This window comes from Macaca nemestrina, chromosome 10, assembly GCF_043159975.1.
Source record: "Macaca nemestrina isolate mMacNem1 chromosome 10, mMacNem.hap1, whole genome shotgun sequence".
In the NCBI taxonomy this organism is placed as follows: domain Eukaryota; kingdom Metazoa; phylum Chordata; class Mammalia; order Primates; family Cercopithecidae; genus Macaca; species Macaca nemestrina.
In genome coordinates this window covers 81,885,569-81,901,864 of record NC_092134.1, presented here as the reverse complement: position 1 = coordinate 81,901,864, position 16,296 = coordinate 81,885,569, and the positions used below count along the sequence as shown (strand labels likewise).

Here is a 16,296-nt window from a genome sequence, read left to right as displayed (position 1 = left end):
GCGCCTGTAGTCCCGGCTACTCAGGAGGCTGAGTCAGGAGAATGGCGTGAACCCGGGAGGTGGAGCTTGCAGTGAGCCGAGATCGCACCACTGTGCTCCAGCCTGGGCGACACCGCGAGACTCTGTCTCAAAAAATAAATAAATAAATTTAAGTTATTTTAGATTCAGGGCATGTGCAGGTTTGTTACATGGGTGTGTTGAGTTATGCTGAGCTTTGGGCCTCTAATGATCCTGTCGCCCAAAAGTGAATATAGTACCCGATAGGTAGTTTTCCAACCCTTCCCCTGCCTTCCCCCTTTTGCAATCCCCAGTGTTTTTTTTGTTCCCATCTTTGTGTCCATGTGTACCCAATGTTTAGCTTCCACTTATAAATGAGAACATGCATTATTTGGTTTTTTGTTCCTGCATCAGTTCACTTAGGGTAATGGCCTCCAGCTGCATCCATGTTGCTGCAAAGGACATGGTTTTGTTCTCGTTATGGCTGCATAGTATTCCATGGTATATATGTACTACAGTTTCTTTACCAGTCCACCATTGATGGGCACCTGGATTGATTCCATTTCTTTGCTATTGTTGATAGTGCTACAATAAATATATGAGTGCAGATGTCTTTTTGACAGAACAATTTCTTTTCCTTTGGGTATATACCAAGTAATGGGATTGTTGGGTCTAATGCTAGTTCTATTTTCAGTTCTTTGAGAAATCTCCAAACTGCTTTCAACAGGGGCTGAACTAATTTGCATTCCCACCAACAGTGTAGAAATGTTCCGTTTTCTCCACTACCATGCCAACATCTGTTATTTTTTGACTTTTTAATAATAGTCATTCTGACTGATGTGAGATGGAGTCTCTTTGTGGTTCTGATTTGCGTCTCTAATGATGCATGATGTTGACCATTTTTTAATCTGTTTGTTGGCCACTTATATGTCTTCTTTTAACCAAGAACACAATCCTAACTACAATAGCCACAAAGAAAATGAAATACCTAGGAATACACCTAATCAAAAACATGAAAGAGCTCTACAAGAACTACAAAACATTGCTGAAAGAAATCAGAGATGATTCTCTGAAAAAGAAGTCAGATTAGAGATGATTCTCTGAAAAAGAAATCATCTCTGTTTTCTTTCAGCAGTGTGTTTTTTGTGTGTTTGTTTGTTTGTTTTGAGACAGAGTCTTGCTCTGTTGCCAAGGCTGGAGGGCAATGGCGTGATTTCAGCTCACTACAACCTCCTGCTCCCAGGTTCAAGTGATTCTCCTCCCTCAGCCTCCTGAGTAGCTGGGATTACAGGTGCCTGCCATCACGCCTGGGCTAATTTTTGTATTTTTAGTAGAGACGAGGTTTTGCCATGTTGACCACGGTGGTCTCAAACTCCTGATCTCAAGTGATCTGCCTGCCTTGGCCTCCCAAAGTGTTTGGATTAAGGCATGAGCCACTGTGCCTGACCTTTTTTTTTGAGATGGAGTCTCGCTCTGTCACCCAGGCTGGAGTGCAGTGGTGTCATCTCGGCTCACTGCAACCTCCGCCTCCCAGGTTCAAGCGACTCTCCTGCCTCAACCTCCCAAGTAGCTGGGACTACAGGCGCCCGCCACCACGCCCTACTAATTTTTGTATTTTTAGTAGAGACAGGGTTTCACTATATTGGCCAGGCTGGTCTTGAGCTCCTGACCTCGTGATCCACCCGCCTCAGCCTCCCAAAGTACTGGGATTCCAGATGTGAGCCACCACACCCAGCCAGCCTGATCTCTTTCAGTAGTGTTTTATAGTTCTCTTAGTAGAGATCTTTTACCTTATGGATTATTATTATTATTTTATCATTTTTATTTTTGTTTTTTTTTTTTTTTGAGACAGAGTCTCGCTCTCTCACCCAGGCTAGAGTGCAGTGGCGTGATCTCGGCTCACTGCAACCTCCGCCTTCCGGGTTCACGCCATTCTCCTGCTTCAGCCTCCCGAGTAGCTGGGACTACAGGTGCCCACCACCACACCTGGCTAATTTTTTATATTTTTAGTAGAGATGGGGTTTTACTGTGTTAGGATGGTCTCGATCTCCTGACCTCATGATCTGCCCACCTCGGCCTCCCAAAGTGCTGGGATTACAAGTATGAGCCACCACGCCCAGCCTACATTTTGGATTATTTTAAACCTACAAAAGTAGAAAGAAAAGACTTCTTATTGTTAATAATTTGTTTATTTGAATTAGAATCCAAAGAAGAGCCATATATTGCAATTGGTTGATATCTTTCTTAAATCTTTTTGGGGGTTCCCTTTCCATTTTTTTAAAACTGGAGAAACAGGGTCTTTGACCTCTAGGGCTTCTCACCATTTATATTTTGCTAAATGCATCCCTTGGTGTCATTTAAAATGTTCTTCTGTCTGCTATATTGTAGTAAATTGGTCATTAGATCTAGAGGTTTACTCAGATTGACGTTTTCTTTTATTCTTTTTTGAATGCTATTCCACATGTATAAATATCTGGTTGTCTCTCATTTTGTGGTAACTCAAATCTATGAAAGAACCTAATCATATTATTTATAATAAATGTGCAATGAAATTAGGTAGAAATTGTGGTAGAAGAATGGTCTGGTGAACTTTTGGTCTTACTTGGTCCGAGATGTAATAATGTTTATTTTTCTTCCAGGAGGCCGAGAAAATGTTAGAGATTGGGGGAGACAAGTTCCCCTTAGAGAGCAGGAAGTTACTAAGTAGTCCTGGAAAGAGCGTCAGTTGCAGGTAAAACTTCCAAACACCAAGGAGTTTACTTTTTGGGTTATTCTCTAAGTGTTCTGGCTTTGTGGTGGTGGTGGTGTCACACATGCAGCTGCTAGCATAAAGAGCTAAACATTCAGCTTCCCAGTTCCATCCTGTGAAAATACCTTTTCCATCTCATTGTTTATTGAATACCTGCTATGTACCAGGCACTATATCAGGTTATGGGAATCACAAGGAGAAGAGAGGTAAGAAAGTCAATGTACTGAGTGCCTCCTTTGTGCTGGGATTGTGCTGGAGGGTTTACTTATGTGTTGTCAGTTAACCTGTACTCATATGAATATCACTATCCACATTTGTATAAGTGAAGAAACTAAGTCTTGGGTTTTAGGCAGTTTATCCAATGTTACAATGTTGCTGAATAGAAAGATTAGGATTCAAACCCTGGTCTGTCTTCTATTCCTCAAACCAGTTCTCCTTCTGCCTTTCCTTGCCATCTTCCAAAGATGAAAAGGACGTGGTCTTGATTTCCAGAGAGTTCTCAGCCTAGTAGGCATGAAATTCCAATGCTTGGGCAAGCTTTTGGGGATAGGCAGAAATAGTCAATGTTAGCCTGGCTTGTGGCATCTGTAGTTCTGGGAGCAAGAGGGAATCGAACTGGGATCATGAAAATTACTTACTTCTCCCAATGATTTTAGCTCCTTTCTCTGTCAAACCTATTGCTCACCACAAATGACAGGAAACTAAATTGGTCCATTCATGGTTTTACTCCTGGCGTCTTGTTTCTGAATTGGAAGAGATACACATAGCACTGTGTACCTATAGGTACCATAGGCTGAAAAACCTAGAGGTCAAGAGGGAGCAGAGAAGGAAGAGAGCAGGATATCTGGGTCATTGAGATTCTGAAGAATTTATTGCTGAATCATTGAGTTGGTTGTGGTTTATACGGTGGGGGAAATTAGGACACTCTTTTTCTTAATAATAGTCTTGGTTCTTAATAAACTTTCTACACGTTGTTGTGGAAGGAGCTGTGAGCTTGATTTATCTGGTGGCAAAGTAGGAACAATGTTTCCCCTTTAACAGGATGCTGCCTCCTCTCTTGGCATTTTAAAAAGAGATAATCTGGCTTGCAGAAAACATCAAACTATTCTGTTTCTAGGAAATCAAGGGCTGGGTTCAATGTCTTGATTCTCTACTTGCTGTTGTTTGACCTTGGATAGTCACTTAGCTCTGAGAGGTTTCATTTCTGCATCTTCAAAATGAGGATGTTAATAATCTCTGTTGCTATGATAGTTAAGATATTAGGAAAGTCCTTTGTGAACTATGAACAGAAGAGATTTGACTGTGTAAATGACATGAATGAAAAGTGCCTGGCATACAGCTAGTGCTCAGTAAGTGGTAGTTCCTGATGCTACACTGTTGATAGCATAGCGTTGTCAGCAGCATCTCCAGTGAGGCCCTTTGGAGAAGTGCACAGTTGTGGGGGCAGGACTGGCTGCCATGTGACACACCAGCCCAGCTTTCAGCACCATCTCATGGGCCACCTTGCCTCTTCCCATTCTGACCTCAGTGGCTGCAGAAGAAAGATCAGACTTTATCTTGTTCCCAGAGTTCCTGAGAGCTGTTAGCTGGGTGGTCTCAAACCTCATCTTTTCCCTTCTGGTGGGGCAGTGATCATTATAGACTGTGATACGTATTTTATTTGTATGTCTGACAGTCACTGTCCTAATCGCTGATTTCAGATGTGACCCCTCTGAGATTAATATATCTGATGAAATGCCTAAAACTACAGTCTGGAAAGCTCTCAGTATGAATTCTGGAAATGCAAAGGAAAAGAGGTAAAGCGAACTGTAACATCTGATTTTTATTTATTTCTGGCTTTTGACAATGGCAATATTGAAGGTAAAATGTGTTTTAGTTGTAAAATGGAATTTGTGTAATAAATGGCACTTCCAGGAACGGCTGCTAACTGCATAAGAATAGCTATAAACCTTTAAAAAGTAAGAATGTTTTCTAAATATTTGGTCAGGGTGTTTTAAGCAGCCCGTTTACACAGGTTCAAGGTCTGAATGGGATTATTTTGGCATATAAATTTGCTTTGCCTGTTTATTTCCTTTAATCCTCTTTCTAGTTCTCATTTCAGAATCTAAAGGGCATGTCTCTGGTTACTGCAACCACACTAGGTAGAAAATTGCTAAAATATTCAGATAGTGTTGATAGTACTGATACATTCTTTAACGTGTTTAACTTGTTACATAATGAGGACTAACAACAAGTAAAGATTTTTGAAATACTAAATTGTAACTGTTTTTTTTTTTTTTCTTTTTTTTCTTTTTTTGTTTTTTTGAGACAGTCACTCTCTGTCTCCCAGGCTGGAGTGCAATGGCACAATCTCAGCTCACTGTAATCTCTGCCATCCGGGCTCAAGCAATCCTTCTGCCGCAGCCTCCCAAGTAGCTGGGAGTACAGGTGCATGCCACCCCTGCCGGCTAATTTTTTTATTTTTATAGAGACGACGATTTACTGTGTTGCCCAGGCTGGTCTGGAACTCCTGGACTCAAGTGATCCTCCTACCTTGGCCTCCCAAAGTGCTGGGATTACAGGCATGGGCCAGTGCACCCGGCCGTAACTGTTTTTCTGTTTTGAAACCAAATTCTGTATATCATTTGCTAATACCATAGATCAACCTTAATCAGGTTAATGAAGAAAATGGAAGAACTTGAGGCATTTTTGCCTGCACTGAGGTAGGCTATATGCCCAAATTTATTGAATAGTTTAGTCCAAATACCATTTAAATATAAGTAAATAACTGAAGACAAAATCTGAGGCCTTCTTAAAGTCAACTTTTCTAGTTAAAAAAAATAAATAAATAAGCTGGGAATCAGGAGACCTGGTCCTTTGATTAATTCCATGTATAACTTGCCAGACCACTGTTTCTGGCGTTCAGTTTACTCAGCAATGGAGATAACAATAACTCACTGCCCCACTCCTGAGGCTACTCTGAGGAGAAATTAAAGTGCTCTGAAAAGTCACAGCCACCAGTGGGTGGTAGTGGTGATTTGTGTCTTCATCGAATGGGTTAAAATGAATCTCTGCTGAATGTGAGTGAAATATAGAATCTTGTTTCCTTCGGAGGAAAATCCAGGCAGCTGCTGAAATGTATAACGCACATGGTTATTTTTAGTTGAGAACTAGTCTACTTGTAAATGAACTTAAAATATAGCCAGATCCAAATTGTGGTGACATCTTCAAAGTATTGTGTTAAAAGGAGGAATGAATCATATGTTCCCTTTTTGTCTAATTGTAACACTTTTATTCAGTCTCTTCAACTAAGAGTCTTTGCTGGGATGGAAGATTTGGGCCGTGTGGTGCCTCAGGGAAGTTCTGGTTACAGAGAAAATGGCGAGTCTCTCAGAGAAGAAGCAAGACCAAGTCTGGCCCTGTCCTTGGTCATCTCAAAGCCATGCCGAAGCATTCAGTTATTTTTGGTGTGCATTGGAGGGCATCCAGCTATCCCCATACCAGCAGCCAGTCACCAGATATGAATGTGGAAGCAGAAGACCACCTCCTGTTGGTTCTTCTCCTCTTCTTCCTTCTTTTTCACTTTAGAACAGCCACCATTGAAGACCTAGCTTCCCATTTTCCAGACATTTTCTCTGAAATTCTCTGCTGGCCTGCCAAGCCATACGGATTCATTCTGCCGCTGAGGAGTCCTTCAGTGAGGTCCCTCTTCCTAAAGGATGGAGTGCGGAGTAGGAGGGGAACAGAGAGGAAATCCTCTCTGGCTCTCCAGTGCTTTTAGTGCCTGCAGGCTCCTAGGCAGCCCTGGGCCTTGGTTTGATTACCTCCCCTGGGGGATGCTGGTCAGACCCAGAGATTGTCAGGAGGTCAGCTACCAGGAAGATCCGTGATCTGGGCATTGGCAGTGCCTGCCACCACAGCCAGAAGATGCCTCTGACTTGGGTGCATCTCCATCACTCCCTAGCAGCAGCCTGCATAACTGGCAAGAACCTTGGATGATACAAGGGCCAAGAAGGGACATTTGAATTGTGTCGCTTAGATAGGAAAAGGATCCCCAGAAAATCAACAATAAGTGAGGATGAGCACCTTCTCTTGGTTTTCATTGAGGATAGAGTAAGAGATTGAGCTTAGATTGCAATAGAAGGAATTAGTTTAGATACCAGGAAGGACTTCCTAGCCTGAAGATTTGTCATAGTGTCTGCTTTCTAGATATCTGGGAAAGATTTGATAATAGTTGTTTGTGAATAGAAAGGAGGATATGGTGTTTTTATTGGCCATTTTGCGGGACTCTTCGACTTCTTGCTGCTGTTTCTTGAGGATACATTCCAATTCCATCCTGGTGAGATCCAAGTGCTTACATACTGTCTCCTTAACTGCCTTAGTAGTGAACGATCATCAGTTCAATGGACCAAAATCACCTTCAGCCATGTGGTTTCTTCATCATCATGGATTTCTTTTGGTTGACAAACATTCTGGCTCTCAGATGCAAAAAGTCACACTGGGAAATGAACTGTAAGTGGTGAAATTAGTTTTGATATTTAATTTAAAACTACATTCATGGTTTTTCTCTTCTCTTCTATGTTGCAATGAATGTAAAGTATTTGGGATCCAGTGCTTATAAATCTTTCCCTCCTTTGTGCACAGAATGTAATGAGCAAGCCCATCAGCACCCAGAGAATTCTATCATGTTAGTTTTCCATCCTGGAAAATCTTTGTACAGTGGGAAGTTCCCCAATGTGTTTTTCTTTCTTAGGTGAAGGGTTGGCTATATCACTTTATTGAATTTTGCATTCCTTAGACTTTTAAAATATACTAATGTATTCTAGTCTTACTCTAAAGACCTTTGATGTTAAAGGAATCCTTCATTTATTTCATATTCCCTATCTCCTAGGGCCACAATTATTTTAATACAGAGATGATTTTCAAAATATTTAACAACTGGTACAGTACAGATGCCAACCACTCAGAAGGGATGCCTGCTGTAAACAAGCAGTATGTATGGTTGTACCAATGCCTATTGGCTGAACATTATGCTACTTTCAGATATTAAAATGATGTTCCTTTGAATCGTGGGTATTGTTCCTGGTTTGTCTCATTTCTATCACAAGGCTGTTTTGGAAACAGCCTTAGCTTCCTTTCATATATATATGGTGCAGACAGGATAGGTCATGCTTCTTTGAACCTATATGGGCATTAAAATCTTCATGAGCCAAAGCTTCACATTTTATCACTTTAGGATAGCTGTAGTAATTGTACTCATTTACCTACCTAATTGGGAAGAATTAAAAGGCAGCCTGTCAGGAGGATAAGCTTTCTCGCAGACTTTTCCCTTGTCCCTCTCTGGCTGCTTCCTTAAGCTTGCCTCTTTTTCATCCTCATTGTTCCCTGAGAACATCTCCCCTTTCTTGTCCTATCTTGACCCTCCCATCTTTTCCTGCCACCTCTGTGTGGGGAGGTTGATGACCATTTCACCTCTTTCCCTAGCCTCAGCACAGCTGTTAGGAGTGTATCAAAACTGGGTGAGAGTATCACTCAGAAAAATGCCTCTCCTAACACACTGTTGCCTTGTGCTGCCTTTACTGCTTGAGGGGAGGAGCCGCCTTTAACTCTGTGTAGTATGGGTATAGGACCACCTGTGCACTTTAGGGTACTTCTCGAGCTAGACCCTCCCAGATCACTGCGCCTTAGGAATGTTAGCTACTTTAAAAAAATATGATTTGGTGTGTTGTTGGGGCAAACTCGATGGGGGATTGTGCGTGAAGATGGGAAGGGATTTGGGTGGTTTTGCCATGAGGTGATGGTTGGGGTTGGGCGAATGGGTTGGATGATCCTGGCTCTGTGGGTGTGGTGCTCAGTTGTCTCCGTACAGTTGCAGTTCACCTTTGTGCATGGTGGTTACCAGTCACTCTCGGGATTGTAGGTCCCAGCAGTGGTTCCAGCAGCCTGCACAGCAAGTGTGAGGACAGCTGGAGGAGGGTCTGATATCCCTGCAAGTGATGCAGAATAAAACTTCCTGGCCGGGCGCAATGGCTCACGCCTGTACTCCCAGCACTTTGGGAGGCCGAGGCAGGCAGATCACAAGGTCAGGAGATCAAGACCATCCTGGCTAACACAGTGAAACCTGTCTCTACTAAAAATACAAAAAAATTAGCCGGGCGTGGTGGCGAGCGCCTGTAGTCCCAGCTACTCAGGAGGCTGAGGCAGGAGAATGGTGTGAACCTGGGAGGCAGAGCTTGCAGTGAGCCGAGATCACACCACTGCTCTCCAGCCTGGGCGACAGAGCAAGGCTCCGTCTCAAAAAAAAATAAAATAAAATAAAATAAAAAATAAATAAATAAATAAATTCCCAGTAGGAGGTATCCCTTGATGGCTCTCAAATGCATGAATGATATATCAGTTTGAAGTTTCTCCAAGTTTCCATCAAGGATCTTGAATTTTTTCTCAATTATGCTTGCTAATGTGTCAAAGGCCAAGTACACTGCATCAAACTTGCCATCTATAGGATGCTAAAATTCTTTGATCAATCCAGTGTTTCAGCCAGTTCACTACTGACATCAGACTCAACTTTGTCCCCTCTCTTTCTTTTCATCAAGAGGTTTTAAGGGTAACCTCTTGAGTTGGAACTGTCTTGGAAGTGTGGCCCTCCTCTTGTGTGGCTAGAGAAAGAGATGGCACCAGGATCTCTTATGGCAAGTGCTCAAGGGGCATGGTTGGTTTTGTCTAGTCTGGTCTTTTTGGACGTGGTGATTTCCTGTCATCCTCGTGGTCTGACATTGTTTCTTACAGGATACTGGTTGTGGCCTTTGACTCATTAGCTGATTGTTGAATCTCTTTGTGAGGTTCGATTTTTTTTTTTTTAAATCCATGGGTCCCTATGGACTGTCGCCTGTTGCAGATGATGGTGATTCTTTTCTTTTTTTTTGGTCTCCAAGAGTTGCCTAGATGATTTCATGGGTCACTCCACATGATTGCAGGATTTCCCATTGCTCATCTGTGAATGTTGATTGGCCAACCTGTCTGACCTTTCAGCAGATGCATCCTTGAGCTTAGTTTCAGGAATTCCTCCTGGAATTGGTTTTCCTTGGTGGTAATTTCTCGTGGTGGAGCTTGTTTCCGAGGCATGGTACAGTGCTGCAGAGGCAAGGCAAGGCTGTTGTGGTGATTTTCACAGCATCTGGATGGCAAATTGCCTTCACAGAGGGAAACCACACAGGACTGATGGCTTTCTCAAGGGATCTCCAAGCATTTCTGAATTTGGGGATTTCATTAGTTACTCCTGGAATCAAAATGAGTGCAGAGTCGTACTTTTTTTTTTTTTTTTTTTTTTGAGACAAAGTCTCACTCTGTCGCCCAGGCTGGAGTGCAGTGGCGCAATCTCATCTCATTGCAACCTCTGCCTCCTGGGTTCAAGTGATTCTCCTGCCTCAGCCTCCCGAGTAGCTAGGATTATAGGCATGCACCACCATGCCCAGCTAATTTTTGTATTTTAATAGAGACGAGGTTTCACCATGTTGGCCAGGCTGGTCTGAAACTCCTGGCCTCAGGTGATCCACCCTCCTCGGCCTCCCAAAGTGCTGGGATTACAGGCGTGAGCCACCGCACCTGGCCTCGAAATCTTTAAGGAAGTTATTTATCGTCACAAGTGTTGTCATCTGTTATTCATGGGCCACTAGATGAACCTGAACCATTAGTGGTTGTCCAGATCCTCCAACTTTTTCAGACAGTATTCCAATCAGGGTTTTATGACACCAGGGTATCCCAACTTTTTTGCAACATAGGCAGAAACACCAAGCTGTAGGTAACTGATGTATATGTCACTGATCCCTGCAGGAGCTTTGAATGTATTAAATCTGTTTTCAGCAGTCCTTGCATAGGTGTTATCTCTCGAATCTCTGTAAAGAGCAGTAAGAGTATGTAACGTTGCATGATATAATCCAAGCCTGTGAGCTGTATTATCTGGGATTGTTGGAATTTTGCATGTGTCTGTTCCATATCCCGCTAGTAACCAGCTTACATACCTTCCATCAGGTTGGTTTAGATGATCATCAACAGGTTGCCGTAGTGATGGTATGATGCTGGATGCAATCATTGTGCACATTGTTAATTTGGTATGGTGGTGCCACACATTATCACTGTACAGTATTAACAAGGCTGGAGTATGGCCCTCTGCTGTAGGGGTTGCGGCATGTGTGACTTGCACTGGAATAAGTAGGAGGCTTTCCCCAAAGGATATGGAGACTGATGTGTGCTCCATATCTTGAGGGGACCTGTCTTGGTTTCCTTTGGCAGGGTCTGTTAATTACTTTTGGAGGCCATGCCAACCCTTTTAAGCCATTCAATTTTTCTCAAACAATAGCCAGCCTTATTTCTGTTTCATCTCTGTGGTAGGAACCATTCCCTACTCTTACTCCCTCCTCTTGTCCAACTTCCACCAAACACTCAACCCGAGTCCTGGCTGCTTTCTTGCTTTGGTCTGTGGCTGGTGCCTATGGGGAAAGAGTCAGGGTGGGCAGTGTTTGGGGTAGGAAATGAGTAGAGGTGAAGCAGCAGTAGTGTGTGTGTGTGTGCGCGCGCGCGCGCACATGTGCATTTGCATGTGTGTGTGTTGACAGATGAGAGTGTAGCAATAAGATTTCATTGTTACTACTAGTCTTTGTGTACCTAGCTGGAGGGACATTAACAAAATATGGCCATTCTCCCATCTCGGGGGTTCCCATCTCAGACTTCTCTGATAAGAGTAGTTTGAGAACAAATACAGATTCGTCTATGGAAAAAGATGTTTAAACTCAGTGTGAAGGAGAAAAATGTAGGAGTGGAAAGCAAGGCAGGTAGTTAGGTGATTTCCATGCCCACATTTGCTTGGGCCAGGGAAGTGGTGCACCTCTTTTATGACAATGGGAGATTTCAGAAACAGTTTGAGTGTTGGCAGGCCAATGCCTGATAGGCTTGTGGTATAGAGGTAGGAAGGGAGGGAGGCCAGAGATTTGAGAAAGTGATGGTAAGTGGGATCTTAGCTCTAAATGAAAAGAACTGGACTTACTAAGTGGGTGGATTACTTGCTAGCCATAACTTTCAGGGAAGAGTAGGTCTGGAGAGAAGGTGAAGACCAGCAGAAACATACTGTGAAATTGCCAAATATGTTTGGTTGCAGAAAACACAGCCTGGCTCTTTGTGGCTACGTGAGACTTCCAACTCCTGAAGACAGGATTGCCAAGAGATGTGTTCTTTCCACATACAGCTTCTGTCCCCATCTCTTTATGTGTAGAGACCTGGATTTGGGGTAGTGGGGTGGTGAACCATATATTTCCAAAAGATGGTGTGAAGAGTCACTGTTCCTCTTTGTCTGGGATGTGATTGGCTTTTGTTTTTTGATTTTTTTTTTAATTTGTTTTTTTGCTTTTTTTGAGAAGGAGGCTTGCTCTGTCGCTAGGCTGGAGTGCAATGGTGCGATCTCAACTCACTGCAACCTCTGCCTCCTGACTTCAAGAGATTCTCCTGCCTCAGCCTCCCGAGTAGCTGGGACTACAGGTGTGCACCACCATGCCCAGCTAATTTTTATATTTTTGGTAGAGACAGGGTTTCACCAGGTTGGACAGATGGTTTCGATCTCTTGACCTCATGATCCACCCGCCTCGGCCTCCCAAAGTGCTGGGATTACAGGCGTGAGCCACTGCGCCTGGCCAGTGATTGGCTTTTAAATTAATCATAAATGTTTGATAAAATTCTGGTATATGCTAAGTCCCAGGCTTGGTTGATATCTCAGACTATGATAGCTGTGACCTTCAAGAAGTCTCTGGCGGCCGGGCGCGGTGGCTCAAGCCTGTAATCCCAGCACTTTGGGAGGCCGAGACGGGCGGATCACAAGATCAGGAGATCGAGACCATCCTGGCTAACATGGTGAAACCCCGTCTCTACTAAAAAAATACAAAAAAACTAGCCGGGCGAGGTGGCGGGCACCTGTAGTCCCAGCTACCCGGGAGGCTGAGCCAGGAGAATGGCGTGAACCCGGGAGGCGGAGCTTGCAGTGAGCCGAGATCCGGCCACTGCACTCCAGCCTGGGCGACAGAGCGAGACTCTGTCTCAGAGAAAAAAAAAAAAAAAAAAGAAGTCTCTGGCTTGGGGAACCTGTAGTTTCTGGTTGTACAAAAAAGATAGTTCTTAGTCCTGCTTTATTTTCTACCCACTCAACTCTCCAGACTTCCCCCTTAGTAAAGGAATTCGTAATTCTCCCTGCATCTTCTCTATTGATTTCAATGTCCAAGTTCTGAATCTCTAGTTTTCCTGAAACACAGGAGCAGGCTTGCCCCCAGAGCCCCTGGCTTTTTCTACGAGCATCAGAAATGCTATCACTATATTCTCTCTGTCGCTTTATCAGCTTTTCTAACTTTATTTTGTAAGGGAGTTAGCACCTGCTTCCAGGACTTTAAACAGTTGTTTTTGCCAGTTTGTTCCCGGATTTTCCTTGAACTTCTCAGGTTTCCAAGCCACATCCTAGCAGGGCATCCAGGAATCTTGCACTGAACTTCAGCCTTTTTGACTTTCTTCTGGTCATAGGTGTTAGGCCTCCCATTAGGTAGAAGAAGTCCTTTAAGCAGACCCGAAATGGCCAAATGAGACATCATCCAAGTTCCTCCCTCCTTTACTGTCTCAGCTTTTTCAATCACCCCTTTCTCCTCTCTGTTCTGCCTTTTCCTCAGTCTGTCAAGTTCTTTGGAGGAAAGAATTTCTTGGTCAGAGGTCCTAAAACCACCACCAGCTGGGGGTGGTGAGAATGGTGAGGAGTTGGACAGTCCCAGGGCTTTTTTGAAAGGGGACTTTATGGTTATTTCCCCTATTTAGAGTGAGGGACTAAGAATTCTCAAGCCTTCAGTTTCATCCATATTTCAGTTTAAGCAGAAGAGCACATTTCAAAGCCAAATAGAAATGATTTTCTACTAAGCCTATCCTTTATGATTCTTGGTTCCCTTGGTCTCTTAATATTAATTATAGAGAATGGGCAGTTGAGTCAGTTAACATCTTTTCATCAGAAAGAAGGGTAATATTCATAACCAAAAGAGATGTAAAGGAACTATATTACTGCTTGAAGTGTGAAAAGAGGAAAAGGAGTGTTATGTGAACCTTTTCAATAAGTAAATTCAGAAAATGGAATGATTCATCCATAGGCATAATTCTTTTAGCAGATTCTGTGCTCAAAGGGAAGGGAATGGTTTCTGATCCTTCTGAAGAGAAAAGGAAGAGCATTTTTCTTAAACCTAACCCAGTTTCAGCATTGGAGAATACAGAACTTTTTCTTCTAGCTGATGGCATTAATATTTCTTGAGAGAGAGAACCCACCCACGGCACTTTTCTGAGCCCAGCAGAAATCAGCGGAGCTTGGGCTTCGCTTAGCAGGTTTGCAATTGACTTCAACATGCAGGCTTTTCACATGTGCAATAATGCTGGAAACAGAAGCACCAACCTGATTGTGCAATTACTCCTTCTGTAGAAGAGGCCAAAATCCTCCTCCTCTTTCCTTTCCCCCTATATTCACTCCTCCAGGATCATAAAGCCTCCCTCTTGTTTATCTGTGTCTGTCTGTCTGATTGGTTAGATTTGGCTGCCCTTCCAAGCTCATGGTGTCAGATGGAGAACAGCAACCTTCCCTCGGAAGGGGACAACTCGAGGTGCTGGTACATTTCCCTTGTTTTCTATGTTCTTCTTTCTAGTGGGTCTTATGTAGAGATAGAGATATTTTTGTTTTAGAGATTCCAAAGTATATATTTTTAGTGTAAGAAATGTACCCTCTCCACACTCCATGATGTAAATAGAACCAGGAATAAATGTGTCATTGTGATAATCCCATAGCAATTTGTGGTAAGAACAAGACCCCTTTCCCTCACCACCAAGTCTCATGGTCTGTGTCTGTGAACCAGGGCAGGTAATTGTGACACCGCATCTCATAGACCTCTGCCTGCCCAGATTTTTGTGTGCTCACCTCAATGGGTGAAAAATAAAGTCTGTATAAACTGTTTGCACCTGTGGTGTTCTTTGAGTCCAAATGAAGGGGCTGAGCCAATGCTGACCAATTTCAGAGCTTGTGAATGAGAGAGTGAAGACGGGGGAAGAAAGGCGTGGTGACTGCTGAGAGTGCCCTAGGAGGGATGTGTGCATCTCCCTGTGCAGAGCGTGAAGGAGGCTGTCAGGGCCTCTCTCATGGGATGGCTAAGCTTATGTTGGGGGAGCAGCACAGCCTGAAAAGAAAGCTCATTCTGAAGATACAACAGGCTGATGAGAGTACTTGTTAATATTTAGGGACTCCGCCTAGAAATTCAGATTTTAAAAATCTGCAGTCACTCCAGAGTTGGCTTTTTTGGGTGGGGGAGGCGTGTTGTGTTTCTCTTCCTCTCATATCCCATTGTTGGAGACTTAGAGAAGAGGCGGAGAAGGAAGCAATGGAGTGAGAGTAGAGCGGGCAGTGAGGGGGTGAAAGGAAAGGGTGGGGGAGCCCAGCAGCAGCTTTATTGAGTGCCAAGAAAGGCACCCACTGAGAACGTCCTGAACATGTGGCGCCACGTGGACATTTATTACACAGCCAGTGCCAGCACGGCCTGTGGCCTACAGACAGAGAGCTCACTACTTCTGAGGCCTTTTGCTATCTTTTGGCTATTCTTTACCCCAAAAGTACGCACATCATGCCCTTTGCCTCACAGAGAGACACGCTTAGATCGCATTGAGTAGAGTATGGGAAGGCTGCTCCTGCAGGAAACAGCAGCCAGTTCTGATGCCTGGGACTGTGGAGGGCTCGGGCACGGGGCAGAGAGATGACATGTGTCATTTTCACACCCGGGGTTGTTAAAGATTCCATTAATTGATCAGGGAAAAGTGCTTAGAACAGCACCTGACTCATGGTAAGCACATAGTAAGCAATAAAAAATTCGGAGGTAGGTGATTCCTGGGTTGGTTAATTCAGCAATAATCCTGTCAGGGCTCTGGTCAGCTTCTCTGCAGTTCTCTTGGGCTTTCCCCCTCATAGTCACAAAACGGCTCCTGAAGCTCCAGGCGTCACATCTGCAGCACAACTTCCAAATGCAGATAGGGAGAGGGGGTTTTCTAGCTTCCCCTGTTCTCTCTCTAAAAAGGGGAAAATCTTTCCCAAAAGGCCACCTTCCTCCCATGTCATTGGTTAGAACTGAATCACATACTCATCTCTAAGATGGGAAAATGTGGATGGGATTATCATGTTTGGTTTGGACCCATTAGATGCAATCCTGTGGGGTTGGGCCCATCTTCCTTAACCATTTTGCGACTCTAATACTTGTACAAAATCAGGGTTCTGTTATCAAAGGATAGGCAGGAGTAGCGAGTGATTACATGTCCCAAAGTGACTGCCAGTGGACCCAGGAGAACCTGCACCACGGGGCCTCTGCAGAGCTGGAGCCAGAGTGTAGAGGGCCACGAACCTCAGCAGCAGGGATGCTGGGAGGCCAAGAAACTCCTCTGAAGGTCAGTGGAGAGATTTCTAACCCTTCAGTACCTGAGTCCCACTCTACACCAATTACATAGACTCTCTGGAGGGGAGCCAGGTGCCAGTA

At 43.9% G+C, this 16,296-nt stretch overlaps 1 protein-coding gene across 2 annotated transcripts in view; it reads left to right on the top strand.

The window, feature by feature from the left end:
• Positions 1 to 6,440, top strand: part of LOC105474344 (solute carrier family 4 member 8) — an 81,853-nt gene extending 75,413 nt beyond the window's left edge. For both annotated transcript variants that reach the window (XM_071071699.1, XM_071071700.1), the window contains 3 exons: positions 2,637 to 2,728; positions 4,447 to 4,542; positions 6,025 to 6,440. In XM_071071699.1, coding sequence (XP_070927800.1) covers positions 2,637 to 2,728; positions 4,447 to 4,542; positions 6,025 to 6,037 — 201 coding nt within the window. In that variant the 3' untranslated portion in view covers positions 6,038 to 6,440. The remainder of the gene's footprint in view (positions 1 to 2,636; positions 2,729 to 4,446; positions 4,543 to 6,024) is intronic.
• The last annotated feature ends 9,856 nt before the right edge of the window (positions 6,441 to 16,296 follow it).